The sequence below is a fragment of the Vidua chalybeata genome, chromosome 2 (genome assembly GCF_026979565.1).
Source record: "Vidua chalybeata isolate OUT-0048 chromosome 2, bVidCha1 merged haplotype, whole genome shotgun sequence".
In the NCBI taxonomy this organism is placed as follows: domain Eukaryota; kingdom Metazoa; phylum Chordata; class Aves; order Passeriformes; family Viduidae; genus Vidua; species Vidua chalybeata.
In genome coordinates this window covers 64,366,021-64,378,841 of record NC_071531.1, presented here as the reverse complement: position 1 = coordinate 64,378,841, position 12,821 = coordinate 64,366,021, and the positions used below count along the sequence as shown (strand labels likewise).

The 12,821-nt window shown below is 36.5% G+C and overlaps 1 protein-coding gene across 4 annotated transcripts in view; it reads right to left on the bottom strand.

Moving 5' to 3' along the window:
• Positions 1-1,080: 1,080 nt before the first annotated feature.
• PHLDB2 (pleckstrin homology like domain family B member 2) overlaps positions 1,081-12,821 on the bottom strand; it is a 64,645-nt gene continuing 52,904 nt past the window's right edge. For all 4 annotated transcript variants that reach the window (XM_053935803.1, XM_053935800.1, XM_053935802.1 and 1 more), the window contains 6 exons: positions 11,318-11,525; positions 9,467-9,557; positions 8,903-9,049; positions 6,321-6,540; positions 3,701-3,786; positions 1,081-3,016 (listed from right to left, as the gene is read on the bottom strand). In XM_053935803.1, coding sequence (XP_053791778.1) covers positions 2,876-3,016; positions 3,701-3,786; positions 6,321-6,540; positions 8,903-9,049; positions 9,467-9,557; positions 11,318-11,525 — 893 coding nt within the window. In that variant the 3' untranslated portion in view covers positions 1,081-2,875. The remainder of the gene's footprint in view (positions 3,017-3,700; positions 3,787-6,320; positions 6,541-8,902; positions 9,050-9,466; positions 9,558-11,317; positions 11,526-12,821) is intronic.

The window sequence follows — 12,821 nt, the reverse complement described above, 5'->3', positions numbered from 1 at the left end:
TAACGGGCTCACACCTCTTCATCTTCTCTCAGCGTTGGGTATAGGAGCACAGGAGCCAAAATAACATCTTTATGCAAATTCATCTGTTATATTACAGGCCATGGCAGCCACAAAGAAAATAATAATAGAATTTCCAAATCATTTAGATTGGAAAAGATCTTAAATATCATTGAGTCCAAACTTTGACCAACTACCACCATGTCAACTAGACCATAGCATCACCTGCGGTCACGTCCAGTTCATTTCTTGAATACCTCCAGGGATGTCCCTCCACCACCTCCCTGGGTAACCCATTCCAATGCTTGACAACCCTTCCTGATGTCCAACCTCCCCTGGCACACGAAAATGAACACTAGGAAAGGCCAGTGCCTGCCAAGGGAAGGGTGTTTTCCCATCCAAGCATCAGGCCAGCACCTGTAGGTCATGGGACACAGCAGAGGAGGTTTTTAAGACTCAGACTCCATGGCTTGCAATTGCCTGAGAGCCTTCAGGGTAAGGAGATATTGACTCCCAGGCAGGTAAGCTTGAAGGGCTTTTATGATCAGTGCAGACTGATCATAGAAGGGGATGCCTACCACCATGCTCTACTTATGTTGTCTTGATATACACCACTACAGAACCCACCCCACTTCATCATGATGGCGGCAAACTCAGCGAAAACAAATCAATCATAAACCCACACTGGTTTTCATTTCCACAGTGAGTTAATACTCCCATTCATGTCATGTCTAAGTCAAATACTGGGAAAACATTGAAATCTTTAAACTCAAGCAGTTTCTGGTTTGCAGCTAAACAAAAAAATATTGTCAATAGCCAAAGCTGGTAATAAATTTTTCAAACAGGTTCATAAAAAATGAAAAAGGTATTATATTATGTACATGCAGAATACAAACTACACTCCTAATTTCCCTGCCCTCCGAAAGATGTATTTTCCCACAAAAGAGCTATGGAAAATAATGGAATAGTTCAATTAAGTGTTACTGAGAAATACAGTGTTGTTTGCATGACTGTATACAACTATTTAAAAGACAAGCACAAATGTCTCAAGATAATGCAGCAAGAAAATATTTAAAACAAGTGTATTTTTAAAAATGTTTATTGAAATGCCTTCATTGCATCATGCAGGATACAAAAATCATTATTAGAAAACCGTTATAACTATACTTGGGAATAAAATCAAGATACATCAGGAAAAAATAATAACTGTATAAACAAAAGCAATTTATTTGATAGTGTTTTAAATTATAGATTGCAGGCTGTGATCTGCACAGATGATAGCAATTATCTTGCAACAACAGTCTCTTCTATGATTCAAGTAGAAACTGATGTTTGTCATTCTAGAACAACCACATCACCTGTACATACCACAAACCTGTTCATTACAGTTACATAGTTTAAAAAGTATAACAAAAATATTCTGCCAGCATACTTCTATTCTGTTTTCAGTTTATTTGTTCAATTAAAAGCCATTAACTTTTCATCAAAGAAAAAAAAAAGGCTAATGTGCTTTCTTCTAGTACACAAACCACAGAGCGTGTTTCAATTATAATCAAATGGAACCTCCTTAAAGTCATAATGTGACACTTTCTTGAAGTTAATTTCAATTAAATAATTTATATTTCTGCAATATTATTCAAGAACTTGGAGGTGATTTTAAAATGGGAGACTGCTGCACCCTCAGTATTTTTGCTGTTTTAGGAATCTCAGTCCCTACTACTTCAAACTTTCAGGGTTTTTTATTCATACACTGCTTAGTGTAAACTCTTAGAACTCACCTCTCTCTTTTTATTCTATTTGACAGCAGTATTCTGTGCAGATATAATTAAACAACAAAACAGCTGACTGAAAGCTTGGCTCCAAAGAATCCAGACAGGTAGAGATTTTGGTGCTGGCTTCAAGGCAGGCAATATTTGAGAGATTCAATAGAGTGTTCACTTGGCACAGAATAAGATTAGAACTACACTAGGACCTTACGATATAAAAGAAAATTGCTGTAGAGCCCAGAATCAGCTTATTCTGTTGAACAGAGAGGATTAAAAAAATCCCTCTTTATGAGGAAGTTAATACATGTATTTCCATTTCTCATCCTTGTGGAAAAATAGCATCTTTAAAAAGCTATCCATCTTGGTTTTTTTGTTTTTTTTTCTTGTTGTGCTCCATAGATGCGAACTTTAAACTTACACTTGTTGCCACAAAGTGTTTGTGAACATACAGAATATAACAATTTAATTACATTAAAAGTCATTAAGAGTTTTGGCACTGTCCCCTTGCAGAAAGTTAGGTACAAATAACAATATGAAAATGTAAGGGAATCACGTATCTCTTTGGCTCTGTTGTAACACTTAACTACTAAGGCAAGAACTGTGTGTACCTTAGGCTTCTTTTTTGTTTGTATTTCTATAAAATACTTTACTAAAGGTTTTAAAAAGTCACCTAATCATCCATAAATGTCAAATGTTGCATATTAAAATATATGCTTATTACACCTTTTTGTTTCACTAGAATTTTTGCAAACCAATGAGAACACACACACTTGTAAACTGTTCAGTATAAATGTATGAAGACATTCTCTGTATAAGAGTATTTGTAGAAACTTATCATTCAATCAAGATGCTGTAATTAAAATTGCCTGATTATCCATTTTGGAGCACTATGATTCTCTCAACAGCTTTAGCTTGTTCATTCCTATAAAGATCAACTACAACAGGTAACATCCCCCCTTTTTCAGTGCATTTATAACCTCCTCTCAATCTGAGGTTTTGGGTGCACATCATAAGGAGGACATTTCGGGGTATTCACTGGCTTTTCAGCTGTCACTAGATATGGCTAACTTCATTAGTTATGTTATTGCAGGATGCCCTATGCTCCCCTTTTATTATAACATGAAGTGGGTGTAGCCTTCTGCGCCTGTAACAATGACATCCATCCATATCCTCATGGCTTCTGGAGAAGGAGCAACCATGTAGTAGATGCGGTCATGGGTCTTAACACTGAAGGTCAGCAACGGGTTGGGACTCTAGAATAAAACACAAGGAAGATATCAGAAGAGTGAAATCAAAGCCATTTATTGGTATCAGAAGTGGATTTACTTACAGGGATATTTATGAATAGGGTTTAGAAGAAAGATAAAATGCTGTACCACTGCATCTCATATTGCAGAAGAGATGCATTTAAAGTGTTTGTAGCCACCATAAACACCTTTTCCAGCATTTTTGCAGTAGACTATTATACAGTACTACAGGGCTCCAGGCTGTTTCATGCCCAAATAACTAACTTCCCCACTCTGTCCAGTGGCTTCCACAAATTGCTCACAGATCATTTAAATTACAAATGAGAGGCAGGGTGTGCCATGAGCTGCTGGCACAGTTAACTCCCTCCTTGGGACAGAGGTGTGCAGCGTACCCTTGACTTCTCCAAGCCACTGATTTCAGCCACTGGGCTAAGGAACTCCTTGCAGCAAAACTACTTTGGAGGTAGACATTTATCTCTGCTTCTCTCATTATAAAAAAGCCACCAAAACAGTGCTAATCACTGATTAGTTTCCTCTTCCTTTTCCTCCACTCCAGGGTTTTTTTTTTTAGTATTTGTTTGGGTTTTGTTCCCTCCCAACAATATTAGTTTTCCCTTTAATTTTACAGCAGCTATCATACTTTGGGTATTCTGTGTGATACGTGGTTAAAACAGCAATAACAAAGTTTACCTTATATGCATTCTTTAGATGATCATAATAGACTTCTTCAATAGCTTGAAAATATATTACACCCTTTAATTTAGTTTCGTGTTTGTCTAAAAGGGAAAAGAGATAATGACTTCAGAACTGAAATGAACAGTAAGAAGCAAAAGCTTAATTTGCATTTCCATATATATTCAGCTGATAAGTAACTGACTTAACAGTTCTGCTTCTGAAATCCCATGGAAACCTTCAACTTTTCTTACTAGTTTGTTGGTTTTATTGAAAGATGCATTTTTGACTTTAATATGTCTTCTTCTTCACCTAGTTTTCAAGGATAAAAGCTTTTGTAATTTCCTTATCTATTTCCAAGTCACTCCCTTCACCAAGTTGTCTAAATGTTATGGAGGATATTAGCCCACAGAAGGACAGATGTCTCTCAGATATATCCACTCTTCCAATTCCATGAAAACCAGCCAGACTTCACACAGTTCACAGGCTAAGATCTCCAGTTTGCCTTCAAGAGAAAACTGTAATGATAATCAAATTTTCAATGCAATCTGACAGCAAAGCCTTTATTTAGAACATAGGTTGTGCATGTACTTTTTTAAAAAAATGCTTCTTCACATGTGAACTTAAGAGTCACCACTCTAAATTTTCACAGGGAAAATGAGCAGGGCAGGGCAGCATCCACCCTCCATTTTCCTGCAGTGGAGAGAGAAATTGTTAAGAAACATCCCAATTGCATGTGGACACTGAAAGGCAAACTTCCTTCACTCCCAGCACTTTTGTATTAGGGGAATATAATGCTTTCTGCCTCAAAGTCATAGTATCATCTCAACACTGAACAATCACGCAGAACATTTTTATCAGTCCCATGAGGGATTCTGCTGTCATTTAAACACTTGGGGAACTCAACTTACATCCTCTGTATAACTGCAAGCAATTCTTAAAGCTTCGTATGATGGCAAAATGAAATCCCAGAGAGCAAACAATGCAGCTTTGGGAATCTTCCTGCCAGCCCCTAGAGAAGCAGTGCTGAAGCACTGAGATACAGGATTATGAGATTACAGTACACATTATACTGAGATAAACACAGCACTATACAAAGTGTGCTGTCTGTGCACTACTAGTAAGCAGGGGACCCACTCTCTTTTCAATCCCCACCTGGGGCCTTGGTTACCAGACTATTTCAGGTACCCAATCTCTCATTGAAAGTGTCTTGGTATAGTTCCCTGAATGCTTCAATTCAGAAAGTGCAGATGCTTCAGTCACCACACTAAGCTGTCAGACTTCAAGCTAAGTTCTTGGTTCAGTGCACTGGCAGAACTAAAGCATTATCTCAGGACATTCACTTAGAGTTCAATTACTCTGAATTTGCAGCACCAATATTTATTTTGGAAATCTACTATATATTTAAAGATCTAAAGATTTAAAAATCCTCACTCATACATGCAGCAGCATTTTAGTGCAGCTGAGACTCCTCATAAAACTATGCTTGTTGGCTGGAGTCCTTGGGACATTAGCAAAAGTTTTCTTTGGTAATCGAGATTACATTATGGCAACTATACTGCACTCAAAAGTGAAACCATTAAATGTTTACATAACTACTAAAAAAAGACAAAAAAATCAGTACCAGATGGAAACACTACTGTGTGTTACAAGCCTTCCTAACCAATAAACCAGATGTTTAGAACAAAATAAAAGATGCCTGTCACATTCTTCATTGTATTACTGCAAACTAGTAAAAAATATTCAGTGGGTATGTAATGAATGAATGTAATGAATTCAGTTTTAAGTTCCTTATGAGTTGCTGAAAAGCAGTTATGTCAGTAAAGTAAATTAAACTTTGTGAGTTTTGTACTTGGTGTTTTCTTCTGCGTCTCAGCAATGACCATCCTGCATATGCCTCTTTCTGGCCTCTCTGAACAATAAATATTCAGAGCACAATGTTATTTTGTGGCTTCCTCAGAACTGAAACTTCAAAGTCAAACCACATGTATATTTGCACAGCATTTGGAGAAGTAAGTATGTTCTTAAATTCCCCATTTCTGGGTTTACCCTAAGATAACAAAGTAATGTGATGCTTATAATGGATCCAGATATTGTGTAACATAACTTCATGTACAGAAACACTTTTGGAGTATTGCGTATTCTTCATCTGAAATTCCTTACACTTTCAAAATAAGGCAAACTCAAAAAGTCTACCCCTGTATATTTAATTTCCTGAAAAGCTTTTCTTCACATTAAGCACAGGACTGTAGAAGCATTCACTTCAATTTTCATGCTAAGTATAATAAATTATATTCTTGTATGAAGAGTACAAGAAATCATTCAATCATTGGGGGAAGTATATAATATTTAAAAATAAAATACGTGGAACCATTATTCTGTGTACTTGTAACCTGATCATCTTCCATTTTTTCCCTTGTCCATCTGCATCTCCTCCTTTATTTTGTTTTGTATGTTTAATTCTGCCTTACTTGGCATGAGGATTGAACACTATAGTGAAGGGTTCACACGACCTCTAAGGGAATGGATGAAATGGATATCTAAGTTTTATCTGGACTCCCTACTTGTTCATAATTCAGCTGATTTTGATAAAAAAATAGAAGAACAGATGTACCCTAGTAGCAATCTTGCAACCTACCTGCATAATAAGTAAAAGTTCTCTTGTTTCTATCAAAAACAAACCACCGTTTTTTCCACGTTTTAATTTTTCCTCCCATTTTAATCAGAAAGCCTCGGCAGGTCTTCTCAGTGAGAGAAATGTGGTAACAGGTCTCTATGTTGTGCCCAGCTGTTTCAATGTGACTTTGTAGGTCGAAGTCTTCCTTTCTAACGGGCAAATAGCGAGTCAAGGGACGGGCCTACAGGAAAGAAAAGAAAATCATATTATTTTTAAGAGAAGCCTTATCATCTCCTACTCTTTCTGCTGCGAGGACATAACTGAAAATTGCTCATAGGGTCTAAGAATAAATGTAAGAAAAATTAAGAGCTTTTACTGCAGCTCTAATTTTCTTGAAAAGAAAAATCCTTTAAACTTCTAACTTTACTGTGTTGGATAACTTTGTAAAAGTCAGATAGAGCATAGAAGTTTCTTGAAATCAACAGCTGATAAGCTGGTGAAACAGAGGCCACAGCACAGAAAAGCTGTCTTAGAATTAAGACATTAATTAAATGTAAGAGTGTGTTGCTGCCTTAGATGAAGTTCAAGAACTTCATATGTAGTATAAGCAAATCCTTTATTTATCTAAATACTCACTGTGTACATGTCACTCTTTAATTTTAATTTTCTGCTACAGGTATTTTTATGCAGAGTATAATATATAAATAATAAGAACATACTACTGCAGGAAACATTAATAATGGGAATGAATGGTAATCTCCAGTTAGTTTCACACAGATTGCAGTGAACAAAACAGAATTATTTTCTGCTGAACAAATTAACTGTGATAACTAGTTCACATCTCTCTGCAAAAAGACAGCAAAGCAGTGCAGGAGACAGTGCCTCCTTCTTGATTGCAGTTCAAGACCCTGCACCAAGCCTGGATATTGTCAGCTGGGAGAACAAGCAGGAGGAGATAATGATTTGGAACCTCTGCCAACTGAAGGAATATTCTTGTTTTCTCTGCCTGGAGGGTCTATGCATAATCACCAGCCCCTCATTTTAAACACAGAAGACAGGTCTCCCAGAGAAGGCTCCTGCTGCAGCTGAGGCAAAGAGAGGCTACTTTGGAACAGAAGCAGATTGTAGATGCTTTCAAGGATCTGTGAAAGGACCATCTCCCTGTCTCTCTCCCCCTGGACTCCAGAGAAGTCAGTGACCTGGAGAAACTAATCTGCCCCTGCTCCATTCCTCAAGTTAGCCTGTTAAATCCCACAGTGAGTCTCAAATCAAAGGGACTTTCCCTCATTGCATTTTTAAGAGCCTCGTGGTGCAATAGGAGCTGTGTTGCTCACAAGAACTCTTAGCACCCTTTTAAAATTATGCAGTCTTGTATGATATGAGCTGGCACCAGCTCTGGCAAGTGCAAAGGTGAAGTTCCTTCCTCGCGTTTACATTTCTAAGTGTCAGAAGGTGCTGGGGAACAAAAAAATGATCTCACTGTACAAAGGAAAGAAAAAAGAAAAAAAAAATCAGTCATTTTTGACAGATAAGTTTTTGTCTTCCTGCCAATTCAGTCTTCTTCTCTCTGCCAAGTCTGACAATTAGCAGTAACTGACAGAATATTCTATTGCAACACATGCATGCTCTAATTTGGGATAAAGATATCAGCATTGCACTGTTTATACCATACTTGAGTTGTCAACAAATTTCTTAGCAAAAAAGGAGGCTAACAAGTAAAATTTAACATTCCTGACTATATTTTATGTAAAAACAAATGAATGAATATATTTAACTAGAAACAGCTGGTAAAACATCAGCAAAGGTAGCACAGATAAAACCAGAAAGATATTCCAATATGATATGGAATCTTCTGCACTCAAATACATCTATTAACATGGAGACATTGTCTTGCTCTGGTATACTAGCAATGACCTCCTAGTCTATTTGCTGTACCTTATAGATATTATTGGTTTTGGAGGAATAAACAAATAGGTAACACCCTAAGCCTAAAGAAAACTCAAGGTAACTCTAAGCCCAAAGAAGAAGCAAAAATATGTAGAAGGTAACACTTCTTAAATTAAGTAATATTTCTCATGTTGTACAGTCCAATTAACTTTAGAAAAAATAATATTTACTCTGTACTGTAGATGTGGAGCTGAAAAAACTTCCTTATTTGTCTTTTTATTTTCTGTCAAATGTTTGGAAGTAATAATTCACATTTCAAGGTATTTTATGTATTAAAAGAAAAAGCAAAACAAAGCAAAAACTCCACCAACTCCACACCAATGGTTTATAAAATTAACATACTCACAAATTTCTGTTGTTCTGTCCAAAAAATTCTGCTCTGACTATATTATGTAACAGACTTTATAGGATTAATATTGATACTTTATATATAAACTGCTAAATAGATTCCTATGTTGTTATCTAACTTTAAATGAATACTTGGCTCCAAGAGCCCAAAAAAACTTTTAGCAAAACAATTGCACCTCAGAAATACTAAATCCATCTGTTCAGCTGAAAGCAGTTTGTTTACCATTGGCAGAAATACACTTAGTCCTTTTCTGTATATGAAGGGAAAGTCTTGCACTTCAAAACCATTTCATATCCATATATCTCACCTGTGCTCTTTGTTTCTCACGTATTTTGACTTCTTTTTCAATTAATTTTTGCCTCTGGCTTGTTTCTTCCTCCAATCTTTTCTCCAGTTGCTCCCTGCGGCGTTTTTCTTCTTCCAGAGCTCGTTTCTTAGCTTCCATCTCCCGTTCCTAAATGCCACAGCACAAATAGAACTTCAATTATATGCAAAACTATAGTTGGCAATGTCATTTCTAAGCTAGGGCTAAATACCTTTTTGTCCCTTAAGTAAGCAGAAATATATATCCAGCACACTGGACTGAAATTTGGAGTAAGAATTGCAAATAGAAATGAAGGTTCTTCTTAAGCAGCTCCCCAGCAGGTCAAACCAATACTGAACAAGTTTCTGGGGATTTTGCCATCAGCTTGTCCTTTGAGATAGCAGATACTGCATATGGGCTCAAGGTTGTAGTGTGTGGTGAAGCCAAGGGGGAAAAGGTATTTTTAAAGTGTGTATTAGGTATAAGCTGGGTAGGTTTCTATGTTGCATTAGGAGAATATTATCCAAACGTACGTGCCTACTCTTAGTTACTCAAAATTACGCTTACCCTGGTCTCAAGCAGCCGAGTCTTTTCAGCATGTGCTTGTTTGAGAAGTCTCTCCATCTCCTCTATTCTTGCAATGTTTGAAGTGCTAGCACTGCAAAAAACCCCATTATTCCTTATTTTAAATAATAGTTGGTATTTAAAGAAATATTTTGCAGTCCAACATAATTTAAGAATTTGACAGTGTTCAGATCCAATTCAGTGCAGTAGCCACTAACAAAAAACCAGGTATGTTTTGTGAGTTGATGAATGACTACAGTGGTTCTGCTTCTTCTGTACTTTGAGCACCCACACATTTTATGCATTTCTACAAAAAAATATTTCTCTCACCTTAAACACGGTAAAATATAACTTATACATTTTAAATTGGTCAGAAAAAAAGCATCATAAATTGTTTTCCTTTAAAATCTGAAATGGCTCGAAAATATGCTCAAACACCATCTAAGACTGTCTGAATTAATTTTACTTAAGGGAAGTTTTGTCATGGAAAATTAACTACTCATCTTCCAGATTTTATCAAAAAAAGCAGCTCACACTCTTTTCTTCTTTCACCAAAGTTTACCTTGTGAGAAACAGAAAGATCTGTTCTAAAGGGTCCTTTTCTGGTTTTTGCATTGATTTGGGCTATTTGTTTCTTTGTGTTGCTTTCTTTTGTTTTCCTTCTAGCACTGGCTGCAAGAGTCAGAGGGAAGCAGAAGAGCAGTGAAATTCAACAGCTGTTGGGGCTTCCCAGTCCTGGCCTGGAGACTGGACTTACAGGATGACTGGACTTTAGATAGTCAGAGCAGGAAGTCAGAGAGAGAAGGGTTTCATATCACTGGCACATTAGCTCAATGCACAGTTAGTTCCCAACCTGTCTCCAGCTATCAGAAACTTGCTGACTATCCATTTAAAACAGAAATCCTCAAAACCCAAGTCCTAATGCTTTTCTTTTAAGAAAACCAAAACCAACACCAACCAATGCAAAAAAGCTCAAACAAACCAGCCAGCAGAATGACTGCCGCTGGTATTTTCTGAAACTCTTAACACTGCAGTGATAATGACTAAAAGGGGAAATCAGGGGGCTTCCCTGCCACAGTAAACAGATGCTACGTAAAACACTACATGCTAGCCAAAAAAGCTTTCCCTGTGTTCAGAAGGTATCCATAGTGCTGTGACAAAGCTGTATTTAATTTTTGTACAGCCTCTATTTATGCTTGTGAAACTGCTGGGGCAGGACTCTGAGCAGGAATGAAAGCATTACCATAATGTCATAAATAAATAGACTGTCAGGAGAAAATTGTTTGTCACACAATTTTGAGACTCATGTGGACCTTTAATACAGATCATGGAAATTCATCTGTGAAATGGTGTCTGAGCTAACAGCCTCTGAAGATGAGTAAAGCAAGCCTTTCAGTGTCATCTCTTCATTTTTTACTGACTCAGAAAAGGGAGAGAAAATGCCAAAAATACTTTTGGAGGAAGCCTGAGTGTTTCAGCTTAAGCATCTAGTTAGTTAACATGCTGGACTTGTAGAACAAGTGTATGTCATCAATGGCACATGTCCCTGAGAAATTTCCTATCGGAAGAAATTCCTTCCCTTCAGTGATCAGGTGAGGAAGCACTAATTGTTCTATAAACTTTAACATTATCACTTAACTTTTCCATATTTTTATTTTCCATCTTCCAATAAACTGGTGAGATGAAGTTAAACCCAATTATGAAGAGCTAGACAGATTTGATGCCTGTCTAATGATCTTACATTTCCTTAACCAATCAGCAGCATTCACACTATCACAGTGTCAACATGTACATACTCTCTTTTTTCATTATGACCCTATGTACATTGCAGGATCAGAAGGAAAGAAGATTTACCTGGAAATGTTATCTGGTGACCATGCTGATATGCTTGTCTCCATACTGTCAGAGCTGTCTAAGCTTAATGTGTCAAAGGCATGGTCCTTGTAACTATGATCTGGGTAATGGAAACTGTTCAAATACACATTGGATTCTGATGCTGTTCTGCTGTAGAATTCTGGAGACTTCTGCCTTTGGTTTTCACAGATGTGCTGATGGTTATACCCTATAAAGTACAGAGGAAACACTGATTTCACACAAAAATTATGTGATGGGACCATAACTTGCTAGTCATACAAGCATTTTGAACATCACCTCAGAATTTACTACACTGTGACCAGTATTAAAAAAAATTTAAAAATTAACCAATTATGGTTAATTTTATACATTAATCACACTGAAATAAAAGCTTTAAATACCTGTTTTATCTATGATGGATTCAAATATATGCACATTAGTACAGCTGACTTTTCAATACATGTTATTGTATTTGTATTTATGAAACTCTAATTTGAAAAAAAAAATTACATTTTAAAATGAAAATTAGGCCTAATCTGGAAAGTAATGTAGTTAAATTCAGGAATTTAGAAGAAATAACACTGACTGAATTAGAAAAAAAAAAGAAAAAAGTCCTGATATTCAATATTCTTAAGTACTTGTCTGGGTGACTTTATTGAGTATGGATTTTTTTTTTTTTTTTTGTCTGTTTGGGAAACTTTGCCTTCTGGTAACTGCAACTGGACTCTTAGTTTCAGCTGAAATAATACAGGCTGCTTGTTATAGAATCATAGTTACTAGTGTAGAGGTACTTTACTGGAGTTTTGAAATTGCAGTTCACCCTATGGGATTGAAGCAAATCCTTATAGCTCAATGATTCTGAAGAAAAACAAGGTTCATTCAAAGGTTATTTTTCCACAAAAACAATTTTTTTCTGAAAAGTCATCCTTCTTGAACACTTCTTGAACTTTGGCCATGTATCCTTTGAAAATGTCTCTTCACAATTATTTTTATCTCATGTCTCCATTGCTCTTTGAAAGTAATACAGACTTTGAGAGAGGTTGTTGAGCTTGCCTGATGAGGAAGAGTAGTCATTTTAACTGCTGGGGTATTTTATAGTGCCCATTTAAGGTTGTTCCATTTGTGATCTATGTGATCACCAATGTAACCGCACTGCTCCTTTCCTGCATTTTTTCCTTCAATGAATGCAAAAAGTGAAACTTTCTCATAGTTTTGATTGTTAGGTTTACCATATTGTCTGCACATTTCTAACCCAACTACTGAGATGCTGTCAGAGCTGGAGATTAGGAAGGATTGACATGAAAACCTCACATTCTTACAGGAAGGCAGCCACTGACATTCCACATATTTAAGATAAACAGACACAGGAAAAATACAGACAAATGTACAAATGCAGCAAGGTCCAGCTAAAAATTTTTTCTAGACACCATTAAGACATTGATGTTAAGAAAGCATGCTTAAAGCACGGTGTTTTTCTGCCTTATTCTTATTCCCTGTCTGTGCA